The sequence below is a fragment of the Taurulus bubalis genome (genome assembly GCF_910589615.1).
Source record: "Taurulus bubalis genome assembly, chromosome: 2".
In the NCBI taxonomy this organism is placed as follows: domain Eukaryota; kingdom Metazoa; phylum Chordata; class Actinopteri; order Perciformes; family Cottidae; genus Taurulus; species Taurulus bubalis.
The window spans coordinates 15738018-15763442 of NC_136590.1; the positions used below are offsets into that span (position 1 = coordinate 15738018).

The 25425-nt window shown below is 40.7% G+C and overlaps 2 protein-coding genes across 2 annotated transcripts; both read left to right on the forward strand.

The window, feature by feature from the left end:
* Positions 1-6273: 6273 nt before the first annotated feature.
* On the forward strand, positions 6274-7646 carry neurl2 (neuralized E3 ubiquitin protein ligase 2; the record flags this gene model as incomplete). Its single annotated transcript, XM_079237759.1, has 2 exons — positions 6274-6805; positions 7316-7646. The coding sequence occupies 2 exons, from the start codon at positions 6274-6276 to the stop codon at positions 7429-7431; spliced, it is 648 nt and encodes a 215-aa protein (XP_079093885.1). The 3' UTR covers positions 7432-7646.
* A 681-nt stretch (positions 7647-8327) lies between these two features.
* On the forward strand, positions 8328-10590 carry msrb1b (methionine sulfoxide reductase B1b). Its single transcript, XM_079214141.1, has 4 exons — positions 8328-8419; positions 9100-9242; positions 9331-9448; positions 10088-10590. Exons 1-4 carry the CDS (start codon positions 8365-8367, stop codon positions 10102-10104), a joined length of 333 nt encoding a protein of 110 aa, XP_079070267.1. The 5' UTR covers positions 8328-8364; the 3' UTR covers positions 10105-10590.
* Positions 10591-25425: the final 14835 nt, after the last annotated feature.

The following is a 25425-nucleotide window of genomic DNA, read 5'->3' on the forward strand; positions in this document are numbered from 1 at the left end:
TGACGAGAAAAAATCCACCAGCAAGTCCGTTTCTCAGGCTTCAGCGTCTAAGTTCTAAAGCTTCTTCTTCTTCTCCTTTCGTTGACAGAAGTTACGCTGTCCCACTGACCAATCACAGCGCATGTAATTCATACATCCACGCCATTTCGCAGGCGCTGCACATCAAAGAATACACCCAGCTTGTCAAACTAAGATCTGGTGTGTTGAAGTTCATGACAATCAACCACAAAGTCCACTCCCCGTGTACTTTAATCTGCAAAGACCTGCTTAAACTGCTTTGCTTCCATAGAGACACAGGAGAGAAAAAAATCGGATTGGATTAAACTATCTTTCAAACAAGCTGCAATGGAAGCAGTGCTCAGGCTCAAGGCAGATGAACAGAGGAAGACAAGAGCTGTGCAATGAGAAAATAAGCTAATAGGGAAAAAATAATTGTAATACCTGTAGTGTATTTGTGAAAAACAACTAAATTATACAATAGCTATAACTTTGTGATTCTGTTTAGGCCAGCAGAGAAGGCTTACCACGGCCCACGACTGATAGACACACTAAATTCAATAGGAGTTAATGTATGGTATGCATAGATTACTGGTCCTTTTTTAAATGTTTTATAATTCCTTATTATTATTGAACTGTCACAAGTCACAGAAAACTTACACAGGTACAACCAAAGGAATGCAAGAGCAGAAGGAAGACTGGGGTATGCGCACTACTGTAAATATACTACTTATGCAAGTATTATTATTATTTGTATCAATATCTGCTTGATTTTGGGCCTCCAAGCAGATTATATTTGTGGGGAGTCATTTCAGGTTCCTTAGCCAGTAGCATGCAATGCTTAATGATAAACTGTAGTGTCAGAGCTGTTAACATGCTCCATAAGGCTGCGTGTGAAGTATAGCGTGATCATGTGACGAATGTAGCACGAAACCCAGCATGCATCTGCTCTGAATGCACTGCGACGTGTTTGATCAAACCTTTCTCAATCAGTGAAAGCATCAGCCTAACAGCATACATGTTGCTGAGTGTGTGTGTGTGTGTGTGTGTGTGTGTGTGTGTTTGTGTGTGTGTGTGTGTGTGTGTGTGTTGCCATGCACCCTCTGATCAGAGACGAACAGTAACAATCTCAGATTAACATTAATGCAGGGTTTTACAGTGAAATCTGACAAATCACACAGCTGGATTATGGGGTTTAAACCAACATTTGGTGGAGTGTGTTTCCAAGATAGCTCATCTCCCCCAGTGTTGATTGTAGCTATTAGTAACATCACAATCCTACAGTACAGTGCTATCGGTGCTCTTGTTTATAGGCTTGAGGTCAGATGCAGATGCTTCTGCACAGGGTGCAGGGGGTCACTCAATGTTTTGATGAGTTTGAAAATAGATTTTAACCAATAGAAATACAGTTTTCACTTAGTTCTTCTAGTGCACATATGCATATAGTCCACATGTTTACATAGTGGACGTATAAACTGAGCCTGTTGATCCTGTGTCAAAAAGTGGCAGACTCTGTCTGGTCCTAGCTTTTGAAATGTGAGACTGTTAGTCTTATAAAACATGCAATTTAAATATGACACATTGAAAATGTGACACCTTTTTATCTCTGGTATTTTACTGGCTAAATTATTGCAAAAAATGATCAACAGATGAATACATAATAAAACTGTGAGTTGCAGCGTTACCAGAATGGGTATAGTGTGGGCTAAAACAGATCTGAAAACAAAATTCCCAATCCAAAATCAGTAGGGTCATATGACAGAATAACAATGCAAACCAAAAAAAACACGTGGCTTTGTACTAAAATTCAGTTCACTGAATTCAGTACAACACTTTACCCCCAAAGCTGCACCCTTTCTCTTTCTGGACCACTAACACGCACGAGACAAGTGTGACACGTAGACATGACAGAAAAAGTTCGACATCAGTGCGCACGGTCCAGTATGAGACCTGCAGGCAATAAACATTCTTGCAGACTCCGAGTCTTATTATTATTATTATTATTATTATAATTGCGCATTTGTGCAGCCCTGATGGTGTTTTGCAAGAGGAAACTACAATAACAACATAAATGGATATGAGTAATGTAAGTAAAAATATACTTACATCACAAAATGATTTGCATGGAAATGTGACTAAACCCGCCGATCAGGGATGTCGTCTGCTGGCTCCCTCTCCATGTGTGTGCGCAAAAACCGCGGAGTGAGTCTCTCGCTCTCTCTCTCTCTTTCTCTCTCTCTCTCTCTTCTCTCTCTCTCTCTCTCTCTCTCACATACCTCCCCTTCACTGACCGCCTGCATCCAGATGTGTCATGCGCTGCCGAGAATCACAGCTCACCAAACCGATTATGAAGAGCATGGCCTCACTGCATGATAATCCAGATTAAGAGTCCTGCAGCCCCAACAGACGCGCAAACGCAAAACTCACCCACACTCCTCTGCAACCAGAGTGTATATGCTGTCTAATTATATAAAACAGGGTGACAGATAAAGTTCCGGGTTGAGGGTTAGTCACGTTCTCAACTGGATAGCACACATGCTAAACTGAAGTATCCAAATTATTACTAATAGGTCCAATGGCATTGTATGTCCAATGGCAAACAGGGTGGAAATAGTCCCGTGAGAAGAAAGAAAGAAAGAAAGAAGAGGATATAATAATGAGTTTACCTCCCATCTCTCCCCCTCTCCTTCTCCCCTTCCATCTTGGCCTACATAAAACACACTAGAAGCCCTAGAAATGACAATGTGAAGAACAGGCCGAGTGGTGTGCAGGCTGCAGCTGGGTCGAGAGACAAAAACCCCCATCCATCAGTGACTGGAGGAGGTGCTCCTGAATAGTGTGGCTGGCTGCATGCATGACTGACAGTCTCACCCAAGACCCCATATTACAGGAATATATGCGTAGAACATCTGTTGCCTTTGTATGATTATGTTTTGCTGATGTCTTTATACTGATGGTTTAATGTATTTGTGTTTAAGCAGGATCTAAGCACCCAGGGCCGCAACATGGGAAGAAAGTTGCTTTTCATCAGCAATTTAGAAATTTGACGTTGACTTTTAATGTTTTATAATGTTCTAAATACACACAGCTCCACACAACCAGTACATAAAAAAAGGAGGGTTGAAATACGTCAAGATTTCACATTGACTGACGGACCCGGACACTATGGGAGGTGAAATGGCAGGTCATATGTCAGAGCAATCATATGTCATCAGCATGCCACAGCTCTGGTCCATTGGAATTGTACACGCTGACCTTAACAACGTTACGGTTGTGGACCGCTGGCTGCAGCCACTGAAAGTCAAACTGACGTTGTCCTGACTCGTCCTGTCTGCTGCTCAGCCTGGTGTCTGTGTGGATGGAGACCACCTGGTACAGAGCACCAGTGCTTGTGCTGTACAGTGCCCTCCAGAATTATTGGCACCCTTAGTAAATATGAGCAAAACAGGCTGTGAAAAAAAATCTTTGCTGTTTATCCTCTTGGTCTTTCACTCAAAATATTGACAAAAAGCATACCTTTTCATTGAAGTAAAAATTTGGAAAGAAACTTTTTTTTTGGCAATTATTGACACCCCGAGAAAATCTCATGATTAAAATCTAACTGTGTATTTCCAGTCATATTTTACAATTTGAAGTTCACCTGTTTGATTAGGAACTCTTACGTGGTCAACCATGACTTCCTGTTCGACCGGGGTATTAATATGAGGTGACACAAGCCAAATGTACTTAGTCAATCATCACTATGAGTGAGGATCTGCAAAGAAAAGTTGTTGAGCTGCACAAATCAGAAAATGGATATAAGAAAATCTCTTAACAGTTGAAAATACCCATTTCCACTGTCAAGGCAATAATTAAGAAGTGTTAAGAATCAGCCTGAAGAGGACGTGTGTGTACATTGACCCCACACGCATCGTGAGGAGGATGGTTCGACTGGCAAAAGAATCTCCAAGGATCACAGCTGGAGAACTGCAGAGGTTAGTTGAGTCTTGGGGTCAGAAAGTCTCCCAAACTACCATCAGACGCCACCTACATCACCACAAGTTGTTTGGGAGGGTTGCCAGAGAAAGGCTCTCAATCAACAACAAACTAAAGCGCCTACAGTTTGCCAAACATTACTGGGACTTTCAATGGGACCGGGTTATATGTTCAGATGAGACCAAAATAGAGCTTTTTGGCAACAAACATCAAAGGTGTGTTTGGCGTAGACAGAAAGATAGCCATACAGAAAAGTACCTCATACCCACTGTGCAGTATGGTGGCGGGTCTTTGATGTTGTGGGGCTGTTTTTCTTCCAAAGGCCCTGGACATCATACATGGTATCATGGACTCCATCAAATACCAGCAGATATTAAATGAAAACCTAACCGCTTCTGCCAGGAAGCTTACAATGGCCTGTGGTTGGACCTTCCAGCAGGACAATGATCCAAAGCACACCTCACAATCTACACAGAAATGGTTCACTGACCACAGAATAAAGCTTTCGCCATGGCCATCACAGTCCCAAGGCCTAAACCCCATAGAACATCTGTGGGATGAGCTGAAGAGGAGAGTCCACAAGTCGACCTCGGAATCTGAAGGATCTGTAGAGATTCTGCATGGAGGAATGGTCTCAGATCTAGTGCCATGTGCTCACCAACCTCATCACGCATTATAGGAGAAGACTCAGCTGTTATCTTGGCAAAGGGAGGCTGCACAAAATATTAAATGAAGGGGTGCCAATAATTGTGGCACATATGTCTAGAAGAAAAATATGTATTTGTTAAAAAAATAAATAAAAAATTCAGAAAATTTACTTCAATGAAAAGTAAGAATGTAATCACCCACACACACACACACACACACACACACACACACACACACACACACACACACACACACACACACACACACACGGGAGGCAGGGGAGTGGCTGAGAGCAGGTGAAGGGAATGAATTAATCAGGAGACACACATACACAATTAACAGGGTGTACACCCTCCTGTAGATCTTTAGCAGGTGATGAAGATGAAATGTGGACACCAGAGGGACCATTTATAAGTAGATCTGATCAAGAAGATGCCACAGCTGGACGCAGACCAGCACGTTAAACCCCCAGAGGTTCTGCAGCATCCGGTCTTGCAGTCTCCCATTCTGAAACCTGCACATTGATAAAGGACACTGTGGATGCTCAGTCGTATCAGTCATGCAGGACCAGGGAGCATTCTTGAATGTTAGCCACCATACTGTTTGTTACTGGTCGTATGAGACCAAGTAAAGCTTGATAGCATGCAGCAAACTCCCCGAAGTATATTGAAGTGAGTAATAGGTGTGTTTCATTTCTCACAAATATACCTTTTTCCTTTGTAAGCAAAATAATGTGTTTCATTCAACGATATGTAGTCTCACTTTAAACAGGCTTAATCAGTGATCATTTCTTCTCTGCATGCTGCAAATATCTTCATATTAGACCTGTTATGTAACCACTGAGGGCTGTAGCTCCTAATTATCATACTGCATAATTAATACGCCGCGATACAAATACCTGCTTTAGACTGAAACGATTTGAACTAAATCAGCAGAGAATGCCAGCATGCGCAGGAGCCTTTCCTCTCAGTCACATATAATGAATATAAAAAGTACCTGCTTATGGTTTTCCTTTTGAAATATAATTCTTCATCTTCTTACGGTATAATTCCATTATCATAGTAGATCTGCACAGCCCGCTCTATCTTGGTATATTACTTTAATTTCTGCTTTACATAAGAATAAAATCCAGACTGTATTCGCGGGGCATGACTATATTTAGAGTGGAGCTATGAAAGGCCTGCTGTTCAACATATCTCCATGCCATATGGTTTCATGATGGGTTTGTGAAATTGAATGAGTGCAGGAGCCCGGGAGGGTTTGTTGCTCCTACTAACCCCTTCAATCTTTATGCATGTCTAGTGTGAGTGAGTGACTGTGGGCATGTGCATGTTGGCCCCTTAATACACACACACCACACACATACCTTGCCATCTGTTGACATATGTAGTTCAAAAATAGCCCTCCACCAGAAGCGTCTGTGAGTGGCCCACAGATAAGCAGAGCAGGGATCTTGCCTGGTGTCTGTGCAGGTTGCAGTTCCTCGACGTGAACATGTGTTTACCGTCAATAGCTCCAAACCCCTGCAAGGCTGTTTGATTAGCAAGTTTCAGTAAGTCTGTCTCTGTTTCTTGTGTTGTTGTTGTTTTTTTACAGCGGTCCAATTGAGAATGCAGCCCTTTCCTGACCAGTTCATGGAATTCCACCCGATACATGGCTCAAATGTCATACTCCATCCCGGACATGACAGACTCAGGGGACAGCTGGATTTTCGCCATCACTCGCAACCACAACAAGATCATAGAGGATCCTGGAGCTGGAGCTCAAGAGGCTGGAGACGGGGGACTGGCTGGGGGCCGGAGGCTCGGACGAGGGGAGGCTGGAGATGGAGCTGGAGGAGGAGACAACAATAAACCAAAGACTTTCTTTACTGACTCTCACTTATACATTGAGGATGTTCGGATCCCCATGGACAAGCTGGTCGGTCGGAGCAGGCCCGGACGCTACAGCCACATTTTGGATGACTTGTATAAGACCAACGCACTGCCTCCCACGGCCAGACGCAGCCGGATAGGAGTACTGTATGTGACTAAAGGGCAAGACCTGGCTGATATGCACATTATCATCAATGGTGAGGACATGGGAGCTTCCGCAAAGGGCATTCCCTCTATCCAGCCTCTCCATGCTGTGGTGGACGTCTTTGCTGCGACCAAGTGTGTCCGGATTGTCCAGGTGGAGTATGGATGTGAGTGTTTCATTGATACCGTTAATCAATCATTACTGAATTATAAATCAAAGGGAGCCCGGGCACAGACATGTCACTGTGTAACATTTGACAGGTGATCCAGCACTCACAGACTCTAAGAGACACACAAACTACACAGCAATGTTGTTTGTAGTCATTTTACGCCTCTTTGTAGTCTTTTTGTGTCACTTTGTGGTCATTCTGGATCTCTTTGACATTATCCTGCATCTCTTTGTAGTCTTTTTTTTCAGTCTCTTTGTAATCATTTTGCATCTCTTTGTAGTCGTTTTGCATTTGTCATTTTATGTTTGTTTTTTTTAGTTGCCATTTTGTATCTGTTTGTGTTTGCTTTACCATAAACATTATGATTATAATAACTATTCACCACACTTCTACATCTGTAAATAAGCTCTGGCCCAGGGACCCATTCAGTATCCATACTTATTTTTAATGCATTTCTTCTTTCCACAAACTGTTTGTGTCTTTTGTCTTCTTTCTCTGCTACTTCAGTCTCATCCTTGCAGACATTGTGTAGGAAAGCCATCCAGAAGCACATTGTCCACCGGGTGGCCATCGACTGGCTGGAGCTGCCAGAGGCACTGAAGCACTACTGCAAGTATGAGTGAAGGATACGGACCTACAATGAAGAGAAATATAATTTCTGATTACTCTCCTTGTTTTTATCCCAAAAAAGAATATTTTCATGATTGAAGTCCGTGTCTCATTTATCAAATAAATCTAAAAGTGTTTTGACAGTTATCTTGATACCTGCAAGACACTGATAACGCTGACAAGATTTCCCTGAGATGACAACTGATAGCTAAAATAAAGGTTGTCTGTCTCTGTGATTCTGCATCTTCTTCACTCACAGCTTGAGTCTTAGGAACAACGCTGGTATTGTCTCATGGGATAATGTTGTCTTGGAAACTACCACAGCAATTTGCTAGGTGTTTATCTGTCGGTCTGTCTGAGGACAGATTTGATCAAACGGTAGCTACGAAACTTTACAGGTATGTAGTTGAGATCAAAATAAAGGTCAGCTCGAGTCCTCACAGACTAAGAAAGTGGATCACATCACTCCAGTTCTAAAGGTCTTCCTGTCCAACAAAGAATCGAGAAATTCTTTTAATTTAAATTTCTGCTGCTGGTTTATAAAGCACTGAATGGTTTAGGGCCTAAATACGTTTGTGGTCTGCTGCTGCCTTATGAACCATCCAGACCCCTCAGGTTGCCTGGGACGGGTCTACTTTCTGGGGACTAGGAGGAAAAACAGACCGATTTGACTGTCAGAATATTAATTTCCCTAACATTAACGAGTATTGCCATCTCATGAATGAAGGGGGATTTTAAAATCCATGCGCGCTCCTGTTGTCGCACACTGACATCTAGTGTAAACACAGGCAACCGCAGTGGGAGGAGCTCCCGTTAAATCTCCATCCTGGATTACTTCACACGAGAGGAGGAAGAACAGGAGAGCGTCCGGTCATCTGTCACTGCCGTGAGACCAAAGACGGAACCAGATCCAGATTCGCTGAGCCTTCAACTGCAGACTCTGCAGCATGTCTTTCTGTCGTTTTGTTGGCGGTGAGGTCTACAAAGATCATTTCAAGCCAGGTGAGAAAGTGGTGTCTGTTTAGTAAAAAAAGATGTGATGTAACCTCCCTCTAGTCTGGATTAGAGAGGTGTTCGGCCAAGGTTCACCTTCAAATTAAAGGCTTTCGATGGAGAACTATTATTCAATTGTTGCGTTTACGCAGGTTCTGTGTGCCAAGTGTGGCAACGGGCTCACGGTGATGAATAGAGAGGGAGGGCACGTGGTGTCACAGAATTTGGCTAATTTATTAATTTATTTTCCACGGTATATCAGATTTGTAAATTCAAAGTGAAGTTTCTACATTTAATAATAACAATACTAATTACAATGCTGTTGATAGTTATGATAAATAAATAAAATAATTTGCTATTATAATGAAATAACCCTGCATTAAAGTTGTGGTATATTTAATTAAAATCCCCTTTTTTTAAAATAGCCATTTAGCCTCCTCTTTTGGGTTTCAGCTAGTCGACCAAAGAAGGTTTTTTTTTCTTGAGATAAATGTTTTCAAAGATTATTTTTTACAGAAAAATAAAATACGATGATGTTTGTTCAAAAGTTGTTTTGGCTATCCCTTTATTTATCGCGTGATCCCGTCCACCGTTTTACCATTGGACCCATTGTCCTATTACATTAGAAAAAAATCTGCAGTGGGAAATGAAACAATGCAATGGCTTTTAAAAGTAACTGTCCCTTGCAGGTATGTATGTGTGCTCCCAGTGTAACCATCCACTGTTCGCCAGTCGGTCCAAGTTCGCCCACTCGTCTCCCTGGCCGGCTTTCACTGACACCATCAGAGAGGACAGTGTCACCAAGATGATGGAGACGCTCACTGCCTTCAAGGTCACAGTGTCCTATCATATCATCATCACACGCATACAAACCAGGATGTGAGGCAGGAGGACGACGTGACTGTGTTTTGTGTGCGCAGGTTTTGTGTGGCAAGTGTGGCAACGGGCTCGGCCATCAGTTTGTAAATGACGGACCAGAGGACGGAGTCTCACGCTTTTGAATATTCAGTCACTCGCTCAAGTTTGTCCCACACAAAGGTAAAATGACCACAGACGTGAATGAGGCATGTTTTAATGTGACTGGACATTTTTAATTGATAAGTATTTTCAGCCAAAAGTAGAAAATATTAATGAGATCCCTCCACAGCGAGGTCTGTAGATTCACTCAAGTAAAGTCGGACGTTGTCTCTGCAGATAGATGTTGGTTTTGCGTGTGTGTGTGTGTGTGTGTGTGTGTGTGTGTGTGTGTGTGTGTGTGTGTGTGTGTGTGTTGTGTTATTATTATTTATTTATTTTTCATTGTGAAAATGTCATCATACTATATGCTGCAGTATATTTTAGGATAATTATCACAATACAACAAAGTGAATAGTTGCACCAGAATTATAGAAAAGAAATGTTTCAGTTCTTGGAGAAAAAAAATGTATTGATTGCATTGAAAACAGGTTGAAATGTTGTTTTAATGTGAAATTATTAATAAATAATAAAATGTATATAAATGTAATTAGATATTTCCATTACTGCATTCAAATGTGTGTCTGTTCCAATTTGTCTACTGACCATTATTACAACGTTCTGCTGCTCTGCTACACATTCATCTATTTTCGTGTGATTTGACTGATATCAAGGTTTTGTGTAATTGTGAATCAACATTGTTCTCTTTTGTCTCTCCCTCAGACAAGGACAAGCAGTGAAGAGCGAGCTATGAGCTTCTACTCCAGTTGCGGTAACCGCCTCTCAGTCTAGGACCAGTGAACAGGTCGGGTCAGTGGGTGACGTGGACGGGGAAAAGGCCCGAGAGGGACGTCCTGTCCACTGAAGAAGCTTTGACCAGCCTGTGACAAAGTGACCGGACCTGCAAATATTCCTTTACAAAAAAAGTTACATTCCTCAACTACCTCATACTTAAATATAGTTTAACTCCGCGATTATGATGTCATTAAGAAATTAGGAATGTATGCTATGTGTTTCACATCTGTTTAGATTTACTGCTGGTTTCATTTACTCACTAAGGTTAAATGTAACCGTGTTATCTATGCACTGGAGAAGCTCACATCGTCTGCTTGTTTAGTATCTGTTTTGTTTGTTTTCAAGATTCTTTTAAACTATACTTTGCATTTTACTTTGAAAAACTTACCTTTTAGTCAAGAGTTTAGTGGACAAATATGAAACATTTTGATGACTGCTCCATTGTTACAGAATATTAATGAGGAACAAATAATAAATAATAGTTTAAAATATTTTTTTATTGTCTTTTATAATTTATTTTCAGTGAAGGTACGTCAAGGACTGTACTGTACATTTCTATTTCATGTTGCTTTGTACTTCTAATTCAAAACAATGAAAAGGGAAATATAATATGTTTTACTATAATACATTTATCTGACAGCTATAGTATAATTTATAAATTAAGATTTTACGTTGCAAATTTATGATGAACATGATGCATTGTTATGGATTAATTAAACTACCCAGGTTAAATACAACTGTTTAACAATTGTAAAAGTTCCTGTTCCTTTAAAATTAGCTCTACTTCCACTGACTAAAACATTACAATGCTACCATATCAGTAATAATAACTTACCAAAATATAAGGGACCCTTTCTTTGAATTAAGTACTTTTAGACAAGTAGTGGAACTGATGTTCCTCAAACTGACCTCTAGATGGAGCTATGATCCTTCTAGATCACGCTCACTCCTACAGATAGTCTGATGTAAACAATATATGATACTTTCTGTTCTTGTGTGGTGTACTACTACCTGCATATGCATGCTCGCTTGTCATGAGCATAAGCTGTCTGTGGTTGTTGTCGTGCATTAATTATAAATATTTGTTTTTTTCAGAAGCTAACGGGCCCAAGCTCTCTGTGGCCCAGCTGCAGGCTGGGTTCTGGGGGTTGGCAAAGACCATGAGGTTTAGAGGAGTATATCTGGTGAGAGATTTAGGGCTATCATTACAAAGGAAGTTGCCCACACACACACACACACACACACACACACATACAATCACAGAAAAACATGTGTGCCAATCACAACAGTGACTGCCATACTCGTTTTGGACAAATCTCTCCCGTCTCTTTTCACCTTGTGTTACGTCATGCTTTGATACCTTCACATACGGCATTCACACCCAAACACGCCAGAACACACAAAAAGACACACGCTGTCCTCCAGTTCATTGGTCTCGCCACAGACAAGTAAAGTTTAAAGCATGTTTTCTCTCAAAACATAACTTCTTATAGTGTGCAATTATGGGAGGTCATCACAACATTCATCGATGTCATTGAACTCTCAGCATCAACAATTTGAATATTCCAACTGCGCTTCTACTCGCTGCCAATGGTATACAAATTAATGTCAGCCCTCACGTGGAGGAGGAGCTTGACCTTGCATTGAGGTTGTTATGGCTGAGTACATTTCCTCTTGTGTTGTCTTGGCAGGCAAACACTCAGCAGTTTATTCTTTCAGTCCATTTGGTGAGGGTTTTACCCAAGATGCCATATTGTACTGTGAGTGTGTGCATTTTAGGTGGTCCGTCTGGTAATCAAACCCACAACCTTGGCAGTGGTATGGTTATGCGCTGCCGTCAAACTGTACAGCAGTGGCTACGTCTGATAAGCATAAAGCAAACACAGGGAGATGAGAATGTGATTGCTGCGTCAGATAAGCGAGGCGGCCTCTAATTAAAGCAAAAAAACAGCAGCCCGTGGTTCATCTTGCACTGTTCCATCAGTCTGAGAGGTTTGGTGCATTCTGGATGTAATGGAACTTTCTACACACTGTACTTTAACAGTTATGCTTGGTTACTTCAGTCTTTCCTCCCATTAGCTTTCCCTCGTCTCCCATTCTTTATTTTCTTTCTTCGTTTCTACTTATTTAGATTTTTCTACGGCTGCTAATAGAAACAGCACCCTGCAGAGCGACCGCTGACCCGCAGTTTTAGATGAACGTATGCGCAAGTTTAAACAACAACAGATAAAATAATCTAAAATAATTATTATATGAGGGGAAAATGTATTCTATTCAAATATTTTTAAAATCCAGCACATTAAAATTATAGTTGAATGTCTTCTATTTGTCAGTGAGAAAGGTATATAGGCTTACTTAAAAATGTGATAACTCTATGCAGTGGCTAACTTAATATTATTACACTAATATTAGCTAGCTACCTTCAATGAATAATGTCAGCCTATTGGACCCGCTATAACTTGGGGAAGCTGGCTAGCTTCAGATTTAATACGATACTAACACATTTTTTCTAATAAAAGAATAGAAACGTTGGATGTGTTTGTATTGTTTTAAGACTTCAACCATGCGAGCAGCTATGTGAGGCAGCTTGAGCACAGTGGTGCTTTGAGCTAACCGCTAATGTTAAAGTTCTAACACAGTTCTCACAATAACAATACTAACATGACTATGTTTACAAGGTATAATGCGTACCAATGTAACCATGTGTTAGCATGCATGCTCCAGAAATCTGGCCATTGGAAAGTTTATGCATTTGTCCCAAATAGGTCGACTGCACAGATGTTAGCCGTTGACTAACTGGCAACGTACAGTACGCGCCAACCGTATGTGCGTTCTTGTGTATTTTGTTCTCTCAGTTATGTTCCACCAGTCTCTCCTTTTTCCTCTGAGCTCTGTACTTTGGTGAAGAAGATTCATTCACACCACTGTTGCGGTACTTTTTATTTTCAACTCCGAGACTGAACCTTTCCTCTGTTGGTTTTCTTTTTCTTTCTTTCATTTGTTGCCTTACTACACATCTGATTATAGTTACATCATGTTATCTTTGGGTTAAGGAAAATGCTTAATGAGAGTCTGCTTAAAATGTTTTTCCTTTGAGGTTGATGTTGGTAAATCATAGTAACCTTCCAGTCAATGCTTCACTATTCTTTTTCCCAGTAAAATCAGAATTCAAAGGAGTGCTTTGGCAATAACAAAGTGTCATATGTCTGGCCCACAACTACCAAACTGGTTTGAACAGAGATGCAGTTCATAAAATGCTTCCTTAGGGCTTTTTGTGCTTAACTTTGAGACAAATACATTAGCAATAATTTATCTTCTCATCACTGACGTTACCCACTGTATGACTCACATGCAGAGCAAAGAACCATTTTGGGTTTCACATTGTGTTGGCCATTAATGAAATGAAAGTATCTACAGGAGGAGAAGGCTTCTCTCAATGCAGTGTGAATTCAAGACACCTTTTCTTTGTACCAGTGATCTTGAGGTTAACGGTGAAACCCCTCAGAGGGCAGACATTACATTATTTTAGAGAAACTGAGTGGAAAACCCTCCATTGTACCATTTTCCCCAAAGTGGATAAACCCCCAGGGTTTTTCAGAATAGACGACATTTCACATTTATGGTCTGCAATTTCTTTGGGTTTCAGCTCATGAGCTCCAGATCAGATAAGATGATTATTCAAAATTGCCCCATCAGTCATCGCTACCCCTGAGCCAAAAAAACAGGTGGATGACATTGTGGTTATTAAGGCATATTAGAGCAGGATGTCGTGCCAAAACACACACAAACACACACTCACAGAGACAATGGTTTTGTTCTGGGACAGTGAAGCGCTATTCTCAACATCTAGATTGAGAGTTAGATTTAACCATTAAAAATTCACATAAATATCCCTTCTCATAGGGGTAGCTGCTACACAATGAAAGCTTTACCACGCCAGCATCGGGGCATGTTAGTGGTATCCTGTCTGACAGGAAGACGGTCTAATCTCCTTTTTCAGGATTATTATACACAAACTGGTGAGCCTGGTTGAATCTCACTGAAAGGGAAACGTTATTGTGAAATGTTAACCACTCCTTCACCAACAGAAACTGTGCTTTGAATGTCTTGTTTACAGGGAGACAATCTTAGGCCTCAACTTGCTCATTCACTCCAAGGCATGTGATGTCATTTTGCACTAAAGAAATTATATTCTGTTTAACTGCTCTTGGCTGCAAACTAGTGTTTTAACAACAGGGTGTGTTTGTGATGTCAGCAAAGTACCACTTACAGCATGATTCATTTCCCCATGATTGGTGAACATTGGTGCAACATTGTGAAATTTGATGGCTGCAAGTTCACCTGATGCTCGAGCAATAAAGGAGTAGAGATGTTTCCACGTGTTATTTTACTTTTATTTGTTGTTAAGTTGTCCTTACTTTGCAATGGATGTCAAGCTCGATGGCTTCAAGCAAATATCGCACTTCCATAAAGTTAAGGGTATTCATTTTAAAACGATTGGTCAAAATTAATTCAGCAGAAATCCGAGATATTTGCACCATATGAGCTGGAATGAACTTCTCCCCAAATGTTTTATTATAAAAAAACTGTACCTTTGACTGCTATCGAAGAAGCAGAATTTTCTGACGCATAATATTATATTTTAGACCAATGGATGTTCATGGCAATCCAAGCCGTAGAAGAGCTCCATCTGTGAGTCACATACCTGATTAGAGGAACAATTAACTGGACTTTAACTTTGAACTCTTGGCACCATAAACAGCTCCTTCCACTTTGTCAGGCCACAAGGTCCCTGGTTTGAATCTGACCTGGGAACTTTGTTTTTCATACACGTTTGGGGTAAGTAGTAGTATTCCAAATGACAAATACATTTACCTACATGCGTAAAATCTGTGGACATTTGTGTGACATTTTAATTCTGACACCTAAACTGTTGACGTCATGACAACTGAAACAAATCCACTCAGTGTTCCAGCTGTGCTAGCCTTGAGTTTGGAAAAGTAACATAAGCAGTACATTTGAAAATGTATTTTGTCATCCTATTCTGGTGTTTCCAGACGTTTAATCATAAACTGTCTACAAGCATCATCCTCCCCGCAGGCAGCTAACCAGTCCATCAGTGGGACAAGAGTCACTTAGCATCTGGGCTAAATTATGCTCCATCCTCTGGACACGGAGCAAATCGCAACCATCCATCTTGATGTTCTGACATGTTTTGCCTGTAGAGCGCAGCGCCCGCTCGTGTCACCGGGCCCGCTCGTGTCCCCAATGTCAGCTGTCAGGTCCCTGCGGACCCCACACACCTATCGCCATGCATCATACTCGGAGATCCAGAGCATTGAGCTGTGGCTCAATAAGTCAGTGAACGGGCGGCGCAGACAGCGCGGTATCGACATCTTTCAGCTTCAGATGGGGTTTGAGCTAGAAAGCAACAAGGGTGTTTGCTGACTTATTGCCTTTCTGCTTAGATGTCTCACATTTGCTCTGATTGTGTAAATAATGTGTCTCTGTACTGTACATGTAATGCTTTGGTATGCTACCACACTATTTTGCAATATTGCCTTTAGAAAGGAAGGTCCATAGAACTAAAGGTGAGGGCATCTGGAAGTCCAAAGCCAGGTATGCTTCACACAAGCAAGGTGTCATCCAGCCACGTCTGTAAGCTCAACTATACCCGTTTCAAATACTCGAATGACGGACGCAGACCTCCAGCTTCCACGTTGAAGAGATACACGAGGAGTGGATTTCAGACGCTGCCTGACAATCTGCTGACAGGGAAGTCATTTGAAGCATACTTATGCCTTTAACAACTTCATGTTACGCAATACATTTTTCTGAGGTGTAAAAACACCAAACACACCAAATGTGCAAAGAGTCGTACATTGCTTGTGGAAAATATAGTTCCACTGAAAACTGTTGATAGTGTTTTGCAAATTCCACAAAACTGTAATGGAATTGTTTTTGGGACAGACGTGTTTTCATAATTTTGTTGGGTATTTTCAGCCTTTATTAGATGTTTAATAAAGGGAAGATGACAGGAAGTGAGACTGGTAAAGTTTTCTTTCCAGACAACAAACTAAAGGTGTGGCGGTCCATAGTAGTTGAAACCTTAACCCAAACGTCACCAGGGTCCCAGATTGTTTGAGTTTTTAAAAGTAATTCTTTTGGATGCTTTGGGTAAATAAACCCACATTTATATTGTAATATGTTTAGTTTAGTTTTTCTACTTTGCTGCTGTAATCCTGCAAATGTCCCCGCTGTGGGACTAATAAAGGATTATTTTATCTGAATTTAACATGTATTATTCTCAGCAACTTGCTTGTACTGACTCTTTAATCGACAAAAAATGCAAAGCAGTAACAGCTAAACGCCGGTTCAAGTGCTTTCTGGCCAGTCTGGCAGCAGCAGGTAGAAGTTTCATCTGCCCAATCATCACTGTCTGGTTTTCCTTCTGCCGAGCCACATGCCACGGATGCCCCCTGACAGCGCCGTTGACTGTTTGTAAACATCGTCTCTGAGCGCAGTCTAACCGCGTTATCTTCAGTCCCGAGAGCAGATAACAGCCAAGCACCGCAACTGGCTTCAAAGCTGCTGAGCTCCCTGAGCCGGAGCGACGCACGCTCCAAAACTATTTAATCAGGAGCTTTTCTCTTGGCCTCCGCTGCAGACCTGGAACTGTGATGTGCTGTGTGTGTGTGTGTGTGTGTGTGTGTGTGTGTGTATGTGTGTGTGTGTGTGTGTGTGTGTGTGTGTGTGTGTGTGTGTGTGTGTATGTGTGTGTGGTGGCAGTGGTTGAGGGGGTCATGTTTGTTTAGGCTGCCTGTCTCTCTCAGTGGGTCAGGCTCAGGCTCACAGAGGTATAATTCTGTGGTGAGACTGCTGAAGATCTTACTAGTTTTCAAAGTTTTCCTGAGGCCCCTCGCGCTCCACGGTCCATTGATTTCCGCAGCTTAAATCGTTCAATAATCAAATGGAGGATTCTATGGCATGTTGATAAAGTTCTAACTTTTTAAAAGCTCGGCCTCCACAGAAGCACCGTGTCAGAGCAGATGCTGGCATTAGTCCTTTTTATTCTTGTCCTTGGGTTCTGCTAACTACCTATCAGATGGTCTACCAGCGCGGTGTGTGTCTATATTTACAGCTTCTGATATATCATCCTTCTGCGTGGAATTTCATAGCAGAGAAGAAGTTACCAAAATGATTATAGGCCAGTTTTCTGTTGCTTGAATGACATCATGCCTGTAGATCACGGAATCGAATGGTTTTGGAAATCCTCTATACGAGGCGCAGTAAATTGCTCGGCAGCTGTAGCGTGCAGTCCAAGATTCTGGGCTAAATGTTTGAATCTGATGCAGAGGGAAATGGAAGGTCAACGAGAGGATGCCTGCACGCCAGAACACACACATATACTGTGCTCGCGTAACCCATAAGTAGAGTGGAGGGCTGATCAGCACATTTTACAGGGTGGCCTTACTGCCTAGAGTTACACCTGTCAGATAAGCTATCAGAGGAGCTGATTGCTTACTGCTGTGAAGTGCAGCACTGATCAGCCGATAGCGCAGCTGTCATTAAAAGAGCCTGACGTCACCTGTGCTGTAACTCAATTCCTGTGCTCAGAGCCCGGCTGGTTAATGACCTGCCTTGTATTTGTCCAACTTCTCGTCAAGATTTCCCATTAAAGCAATAGGTCCTTTATAGGTTTCAAATGTCTGCTGTGAAATAAAAGCCTGTAGTTCATTATATGTATTCGTTTTTTTTGTCGTTATCTGTCCGTTAAATATGAAGCGACAGCCAGGAAACAGTTACCTGGAACTAAGCAGATTTAAAGGAAAAATATGCTCATTATGTATAATCGGGGCTGGCCTTTAATAATGGTGATGTCTGGGGAAGTTTGGGGACAACTTTCTGTGCGTGAGACAGCTGAGTCAACCGGCCTATTTGTGGTTTTAAGGAGTGATTTTATTTTATTATCTGTTTGCCCCTGTTCTTGATCTTATCTGTAAGAAAATGAGATTGAATGAGAAATGTGAGATTTTAAACACAGAACTGCACAAACAATGTAACACCTGCGTCTACTGTATATCTCTTCGTGTTAAAACCTTCAGATGAAGACCATGTAACTCATTGTGGTGATATTTATGTTTTTTTGTCGAAGGACTTTGATCTTACTATAAAGAAAGGAAATTCTAAAAGCTTTGGGTTTATGAAACCCTTTTTCAAACCCAACCACCTCGAAGATACACATGGCTTCCTGTTTCTGAAGAGTGGACACTCAAGTTGTAAAAGGGAGTCTCCCTGTTTAAAAAGAAATAGAAGAAAACATCACTTTTGAAATCTTGATTTTTTTTTTGTATTTGTGAAATTCATGTATTGCAGGAGAAACTCACTCCTAAACGACCCATCACCTCGCCGAATGTAACATTTAGTTTCAGCCACTTTCTTTTCTCGATCTTGTCGCAACAGATGTCAGATGTCAAGAGACAAGCTGATTTCTCTCCACCTGAAGCCTTATCTCCTCCTGCATTGTTACACCACAAGTTTGTGAATGGGCCAAAAAAGCTGGAAGAGCATATCAACACACATCAACAGATAATTATGGATTTCCCTAAATCCCATTACGCAGACAGTACATTTATATTGACCCAGTGAGAGTCTAAATGTTTGTTTTAGTGAAAAACTAAGTGCTTAGTTTCCACCAAGCAGGAACCATCTGAAGTTAATTTGTTCCCCTTCAGTTTTTCTCTCAACAAAGAAAGATGCTTCTCCCTTCACAGTTTATATAATTAAAAATAAATAAAAAAACATTAATAAAAAAAATCAGGCAAGAAATAAACAGTGGACTTCTTCTTTTGCTTCCTGTAAACAACCAACCCAGAAACCCTATGAGGCTTTATTAGACAGTTGTTACTGTTTAACCACAATGACCTGCAGTAAATATGATAAGCCAGGGAGGCATCAGGTTGGGTCACATGGAAGCAGCTCCTCTCACCTTTTCCACCCTGCAATGACTCAGCTGGAAGCTGTAAAATCGTTTTTTTATTATTACCCTCAAATGTCCCCGTGTCACACAGTGAGGCTACTATCCTGTGCAGGCATGCCTGGCACTTTACGTGCCTTCTTTACTCCACAATTGAAAACATTTTTCGAGCAGCGAGCTCGTGGCCACACCCATGTGATAATGCACGGTGCTGCTGTGCCCTATACTTACCCAGCTCGCCGCAGAGCTCTGCCCTGCAGTTAAAGCTGAGGGTATGGCCCTGCCACTGGCTTTCACACAACATACAGGCTAACAGTGCACATATGCTTGGGCTGTATGGACTCTCTCATTGGCTGCTGTGTGTGCTGTGTTTGTTAAATGGTTATCTGCCAGGCTTTTTTGTTGACATCTTTGGTGCAGAGAAACACATTCCAGCGTGTTTTTCAGTGTTGAATTAGAGTAGTCGTCCATCAAAGAGGCCGTCCAGTGGTTGCTGTCAACTTTTTGTTCCTTGGACGTTTTGTTGATCGCACTGAGGCATCAAGTCGGTTAAAACACAGATGTATTAGAGCTGAGTACTACCAGCAAACATGTCTTGTTGTCATTTTTTCGCAGAAGTATAATCAGCCCCCACAAAGTGATTATACTCGCTCTCATTTTGGCCAACCACCTAACTGCAACAAACTAAATCCTTGCGGCCCAGAATGCATTTTGCCCATAGACTTCACTGATATAAAAAACTCCTGTAAAACGTTTGACAGCCTGCAAACAGCAAACAATGTAAAAAATCTGTCTTTATATCGTTTTGTATTATTATTGTTTTGTGTAATACCTTTGGTGACCCTCTTTTCATCCAGCATCATCATTACGTCACAACTTTGGATTTGGATCAAATATTTACAAAACTAATGACCCGTCAGCGTCAGCTGGACTCTATTTTTAAACCAAAGATGGTGAAAATAGTAAATAGTAAACATATCATGACATGTAAGACACAGGTGTAATTGATCAAATAAATTATGGTCCCATTCTACTTTGTATGTCAGTCATTCCAGTGAGCCAGCATGCACAATGCCAGAACCCTGGCCAAGCTAAATGGAACAGGGCCATAATTAATGTTATTAATTACACCTGTGTTTACTCTGCAATGAAATGTGAAAATGGCTGATGTGAAGAGGGCACATTGATGCCATCTGGGTTTGATTTCTAGTTCTAATAATACATGGGTTATGCGGCATTCACGTGGGTACATACATACCATAATTATATGCGCCCGAGATGTAATAATCGTTCGCGTCAGCCTGCTACTTGTAATTTGTGAGCCAAAGATATCAGTAATTTCTGATAGCTTAACTCCCACTTGGCAAAAAATAAATATATTAGTGTCAACAAATCGGTGCAAAGCCGCCATCAAAATGTAATCCAATATTAAAACTTATGAACCTAAAACCAATTCATCAAATTTAAAAAGACACACAAAACACAATCTGTCAGGGGTGGAAATAACAGATTTAATTTACTCTCGTTAGTGTAAAAGTTGTATTTTGTGTACTAGAAGGAACATTTTTGTTTGTGTAAAAACAAAAGTCCTGTGAAAAAGTCCTGATAAACTGAACAACATGGAGAAAGTCTAATCTAAATAAAACAGAGAAGAAGCTGCAGGTGAGCTCCATCTCCAGAGCTCCATGTCCAGAGAGTTGTGTTCATGTCCGGGGCCACTTCAAGCATAGCCAAATTAAGAATCACATATAGGTTGGGGGGTTATAATAAGCATGATTGTACCTCGGTTACATTTTTTACATCCATCTTAATTAATGGTTGATTTAATGCAGTAAGCAAGAACGCAAAATGACTCCCCCACGTTGTTAGTGACCTGTACAGTAAGGAACTAACATGAAAAACACTGTGGATCCTCCAGGTTCACTGAGCAACTCATACTTCATTTTAAAACGGTTAATCCCTGACGTTGAAAACCTTTTGAATATGAGGAGGGCAGTGGCGCCAGAGAAACAGAGTGGACTGGTTAGACAGGTGAGCACAACAACACGTTGCTGAATTCAGATGAGAGACAATGTTTTATATATGTCTACGTTGTCTGCTTTGATTCTAAAGGAAGTTCCAGGTGTCGTTGTGTCCAGTTTTGTCTCTTTTCTGGTTCATTCTTGTGAGGCTACACAGACAAAGGTGGTTGTATATTTATAATTGATGATCAGGCTGCAGAGTGGTCCGTTGGTTTGGACATAAGGGGTCTTGTTTCTAATGTTGTTCCACTTAATGTGTATAATGCATTTATTATAGCTTATGTTATTTAATTTAACAGCATATCATACCCCCCTCTTTTTTAAATTTGTTTCAAATGTAATGCTGTAACGATCGCTCCAAATACATTTTAAACAACTTTTACTCAGTACTTTTTTTTAACTGATTAAGATATTCTACAATCTTTCCACCTCTGTAAACTGTTTCAAATGTGAAGCTAATGTAGGCTTATTTCCATTGGTGTGGTGAGAAAACCAAGTCTGAATAACACAATGTTTCCCACTCTTCCATGATATTAAATTAGTCTAATGTGATCCTTACTGGCATTAACCAATGTCCTCTTCTTATCATATGACATTAGCTGTGATTGCTGCTGAAACATACAATCACTTTCTGCAATCAGTTATCAGGATAACAGCATGGCAAAGTGGAACAGCTTTTCCTGAACTTTGGACTGAAAAAAAAAAAACCTGCATGTAACTCATCCTTTAATCCGTGCTGGCTTTTAAAGATAATGATGTCTGGGGGAGTTTGGTGACTAGTGTGTGTGTGTGTGTGTGTGTGTGTGTGTGTGTGTGTGTGTGTGTGTGAGACACATTCCATCCAGGTGAGTTAACAGGCCATTTGAAGAGCAGTTCTTCAGTAGCTCGTTGCATGCATTGTATCCTCAGTGATCCAGTGTGCTGGGACAATGCTCTGTATTCTCCTGCGGGACAATGACTGCAACGCCCTTCTGGACAACTTGAGAAGTCGGGTGTATTCACTTTGGCCCGAAACAGTGAGGGGATTAGCTATTGTGAGTAACACCAAAAACGGAAAGGCTTTTAAAAGAGACACAAAGAATAAAATCCATAATAATACATGAATTGGTTAAAAAAGTATTGAATTTCTCGACCTCTGAGGGAAATTTCTGCAATACTACCACCAAATGTTTGACAGAAACTTAAAAAAATAAAAATAAAAGATAACTTTTTTTCTCCCAAGGATTTCCTTTTGGAATATAAAATGTGGTTTCACTCTCTGAGAGGAAGTATAACATTTGTTGTTCCCAATATTTCGTCTAGTTTGACTTGTGTAAAGTCAAGGTACATGGTTTTATTGGACATTACAACATCTGCATCAAAATGTCAGTTAGTGGACTGTGATTATTTAGTCACAGTGCTCCGAGGTACAGTTATTTGGACTTCCGTATTGAACTTCAACAAGTCCGAGTTTGGGGTCCTCTGTATTGAGAAAGGCTTTGAAGCTGCCGCCGCAGGTCGTCACAGGGATTTTACCGAGGATTACAGAGCACAGCAGTGATGGCTGGGCCTTGTACAGCTGTCTGCCTTCCCACAGACACAGACCTTACACAGGTGGGAGGAATTCAACACTGGTGATGTCATTTACAGATACAGGTGTGTGTGTGTGTGTGTGTGTGTGTGTGTGTGTGTGTGTGTGTGTGTGTGTGTGTGTGTGTGTGTGTGTGTGTGTGTGTGTGTGGAATACCTTTCTTCAGGTGTTCCACTGTAAACTGTTGGAGCGAAGTTCCCATACATTAGACTGTCATTCAGGATTAGATGGATACTGCACATGATAGCTGATGTTGGCCTAAATATATAGCACACACATATGAGTTTATTACCCGTGAATTTTTTCTCCCTTTTGCACACGTTATGACTTATGTTTAACTCAAGTATCTCGTGATTAATTCAGTTTTGTATCCCACCATGGCAATTATATGTACCAACCAAAAACAAGCAAATAAACGTGTTCACATTCCAATATGACCAATATTAATGTTGCTGAATTTTGCCTAGAAAAGCCAATATTATATCTATATTGGGTCAAAATTGAGTTAAAACCTGAGTATGACTTTTGACATCTGTTTCACTATATCAAAACATAATACAAATGTATAATTTCTGAGAAAAGCTACTTTAAAAGCTAAAAACCAAGCCAAGTCCAATTTTTCTGTCTGGAAACAACACTAACTGGATTATTTGCCACGGAATGAAGCTAAAGCAAGACAGCTAAGTCAAAGGTTAGCTAGCAGGACACATCGCCAAGTCTAGCCTTAGCCACCGCTAAAATTACACTTACTTCACCATTTCCCCTTTTGTTTTTTGTAAAAATATATATAAATGTTGATGAAATGAATAGTTATGTATTAACTAAATGGTGCAAATTCAATCATGGTGGACAAAAATGCACAGCTAACGCAAAACTCTGGCTAACTAGTTTAACAGAATAATATAACAGCCATCTCAGCTGGTATCTTAATAGTGAATTAATGTACTAAATTAAATGATTAAACAAAATAAAGTTCATTTTAAAAACAAGTCAAAATGGAGACGAAAGCTGACAATTCATTTGAAGATTCACGTTCTCATCCCATATTGATTTCCCAAAGGCAGAGTGCCCTTAAAAGATATTTTGCTGACAAACAGACAAATATGAACCACTTTGCTGTCAAACAGCCTTAAAGAAACAGAAATCCTTTGAACCTTGCGCTTAAAGAAAAGACTCACAGACTCTGTATGGTACACATTAAACATAACAAAGCAAGCCCACATTATTGATCACTTTGACTACAGAGTGGCACGTCTCCGATTGTTTTTCAACATCACAGCGGATCAATATGGAGGAGTGCTCGGAGACTACAGCGGGGTAAATGATGCCTTCTCTGTTTAGAGACTTGGGGAAATTGACATACTGCCAGGTTGGAGGAGGCCTGGGTCGATAGATATTGTCATCCCCCTCAGATTTATCATCCATATGGATGTGCTGCCATGTAGCACCTCACTTAGATTCCAACATATACGGTGAAAGTGCCAATAAATTGTGATTTATAATCTAACACATATATTTTCAAAAACTACTTGGGGAAAATGGGTTTAATAACCAGAAACATCCATTTCAGAACCGCCTGACACTGAAGGTTCATTATGGGTTTGGTCCGTCCAGTATGACTCCACCATGGCACAATAAATCCCAACGTCACAATACATTAAGCACAATGTCACCTCCTCAACCATTAGCACAAGAATCCCAAGTGTGGTTGAAGAAACAGTAGCGACAACAATACTGACAATCTAGTCAAGTAATTTAGCTATTTCTGCTCTCCATTTTGACATATTTGTTGAAAAAATTTGAAGTCAACGTAGATTTATTTGTAACGGTATAGCAACAACACTTCCGTAATCATTTGAACTCAAAACACAATATTTTCCTCAACCTAACTAAGCAATTTTGTTGCCTGAATTTAATCAAGTATTTCACGATTTATTCCTAAATCTAACCAGTTTTGTTGCCTGAAGTGGTTTCCTGTGAAGATGGAAGTTTATTTTAAAAGCACTGCAAGTAACGAGGGGAAATTTACACTTGGAGTAACTTTTTTGTCAGATATGTACATATGGTATTAGGATCCGTTGATTGTGCCAATATTCAAGGGCGCGGAGGAAAGTTGTCTGATGCTGCTAAGCGACCATAACTAGCCAACCGTATCAATGAGTTCTAACATCTGTAAGTGTGTATTAAAAGCTCTGGATAGCCCCACACTCAAATGCTCAGCATCTCCATATTTACCATAGACTGATATATTTATGGTAAAAAGGAAAGGTAAAGATACCCACCGTCTGTAATTGGTTGTTCCTAGTCACATGACGTGTGCAGTGCTGCGTTCTAAAAGTTAACTAAAAAGCCACAACGGCATCACTCTGGCTTTTGAGCCTGCCTTCCGACCAAAATAGCTTTTGACATGATTTAATTTAATTTAATGTTTTATTACAGATTACGATAGTTCAATTGCAATAGTACCACTGTGTTTGAGCGTTAGGTAAGGCCACTTCTATCTCAACACAAGCTTACTCTTATAACTCTGTAGCTTTGGCTGTGGAAAAAATGCAGTATATTGGACAGCAGTTTTTAGTCCGGAAAGAGTGGCAGATGGTCCCACACCATGTGTCTGTAAGTAATAAGTGTCCCCTGGGAACACAGAGAGATTCAGACAAACCTTTATTCTAGATTGTTTAGACTGTTGTTGTTAAAT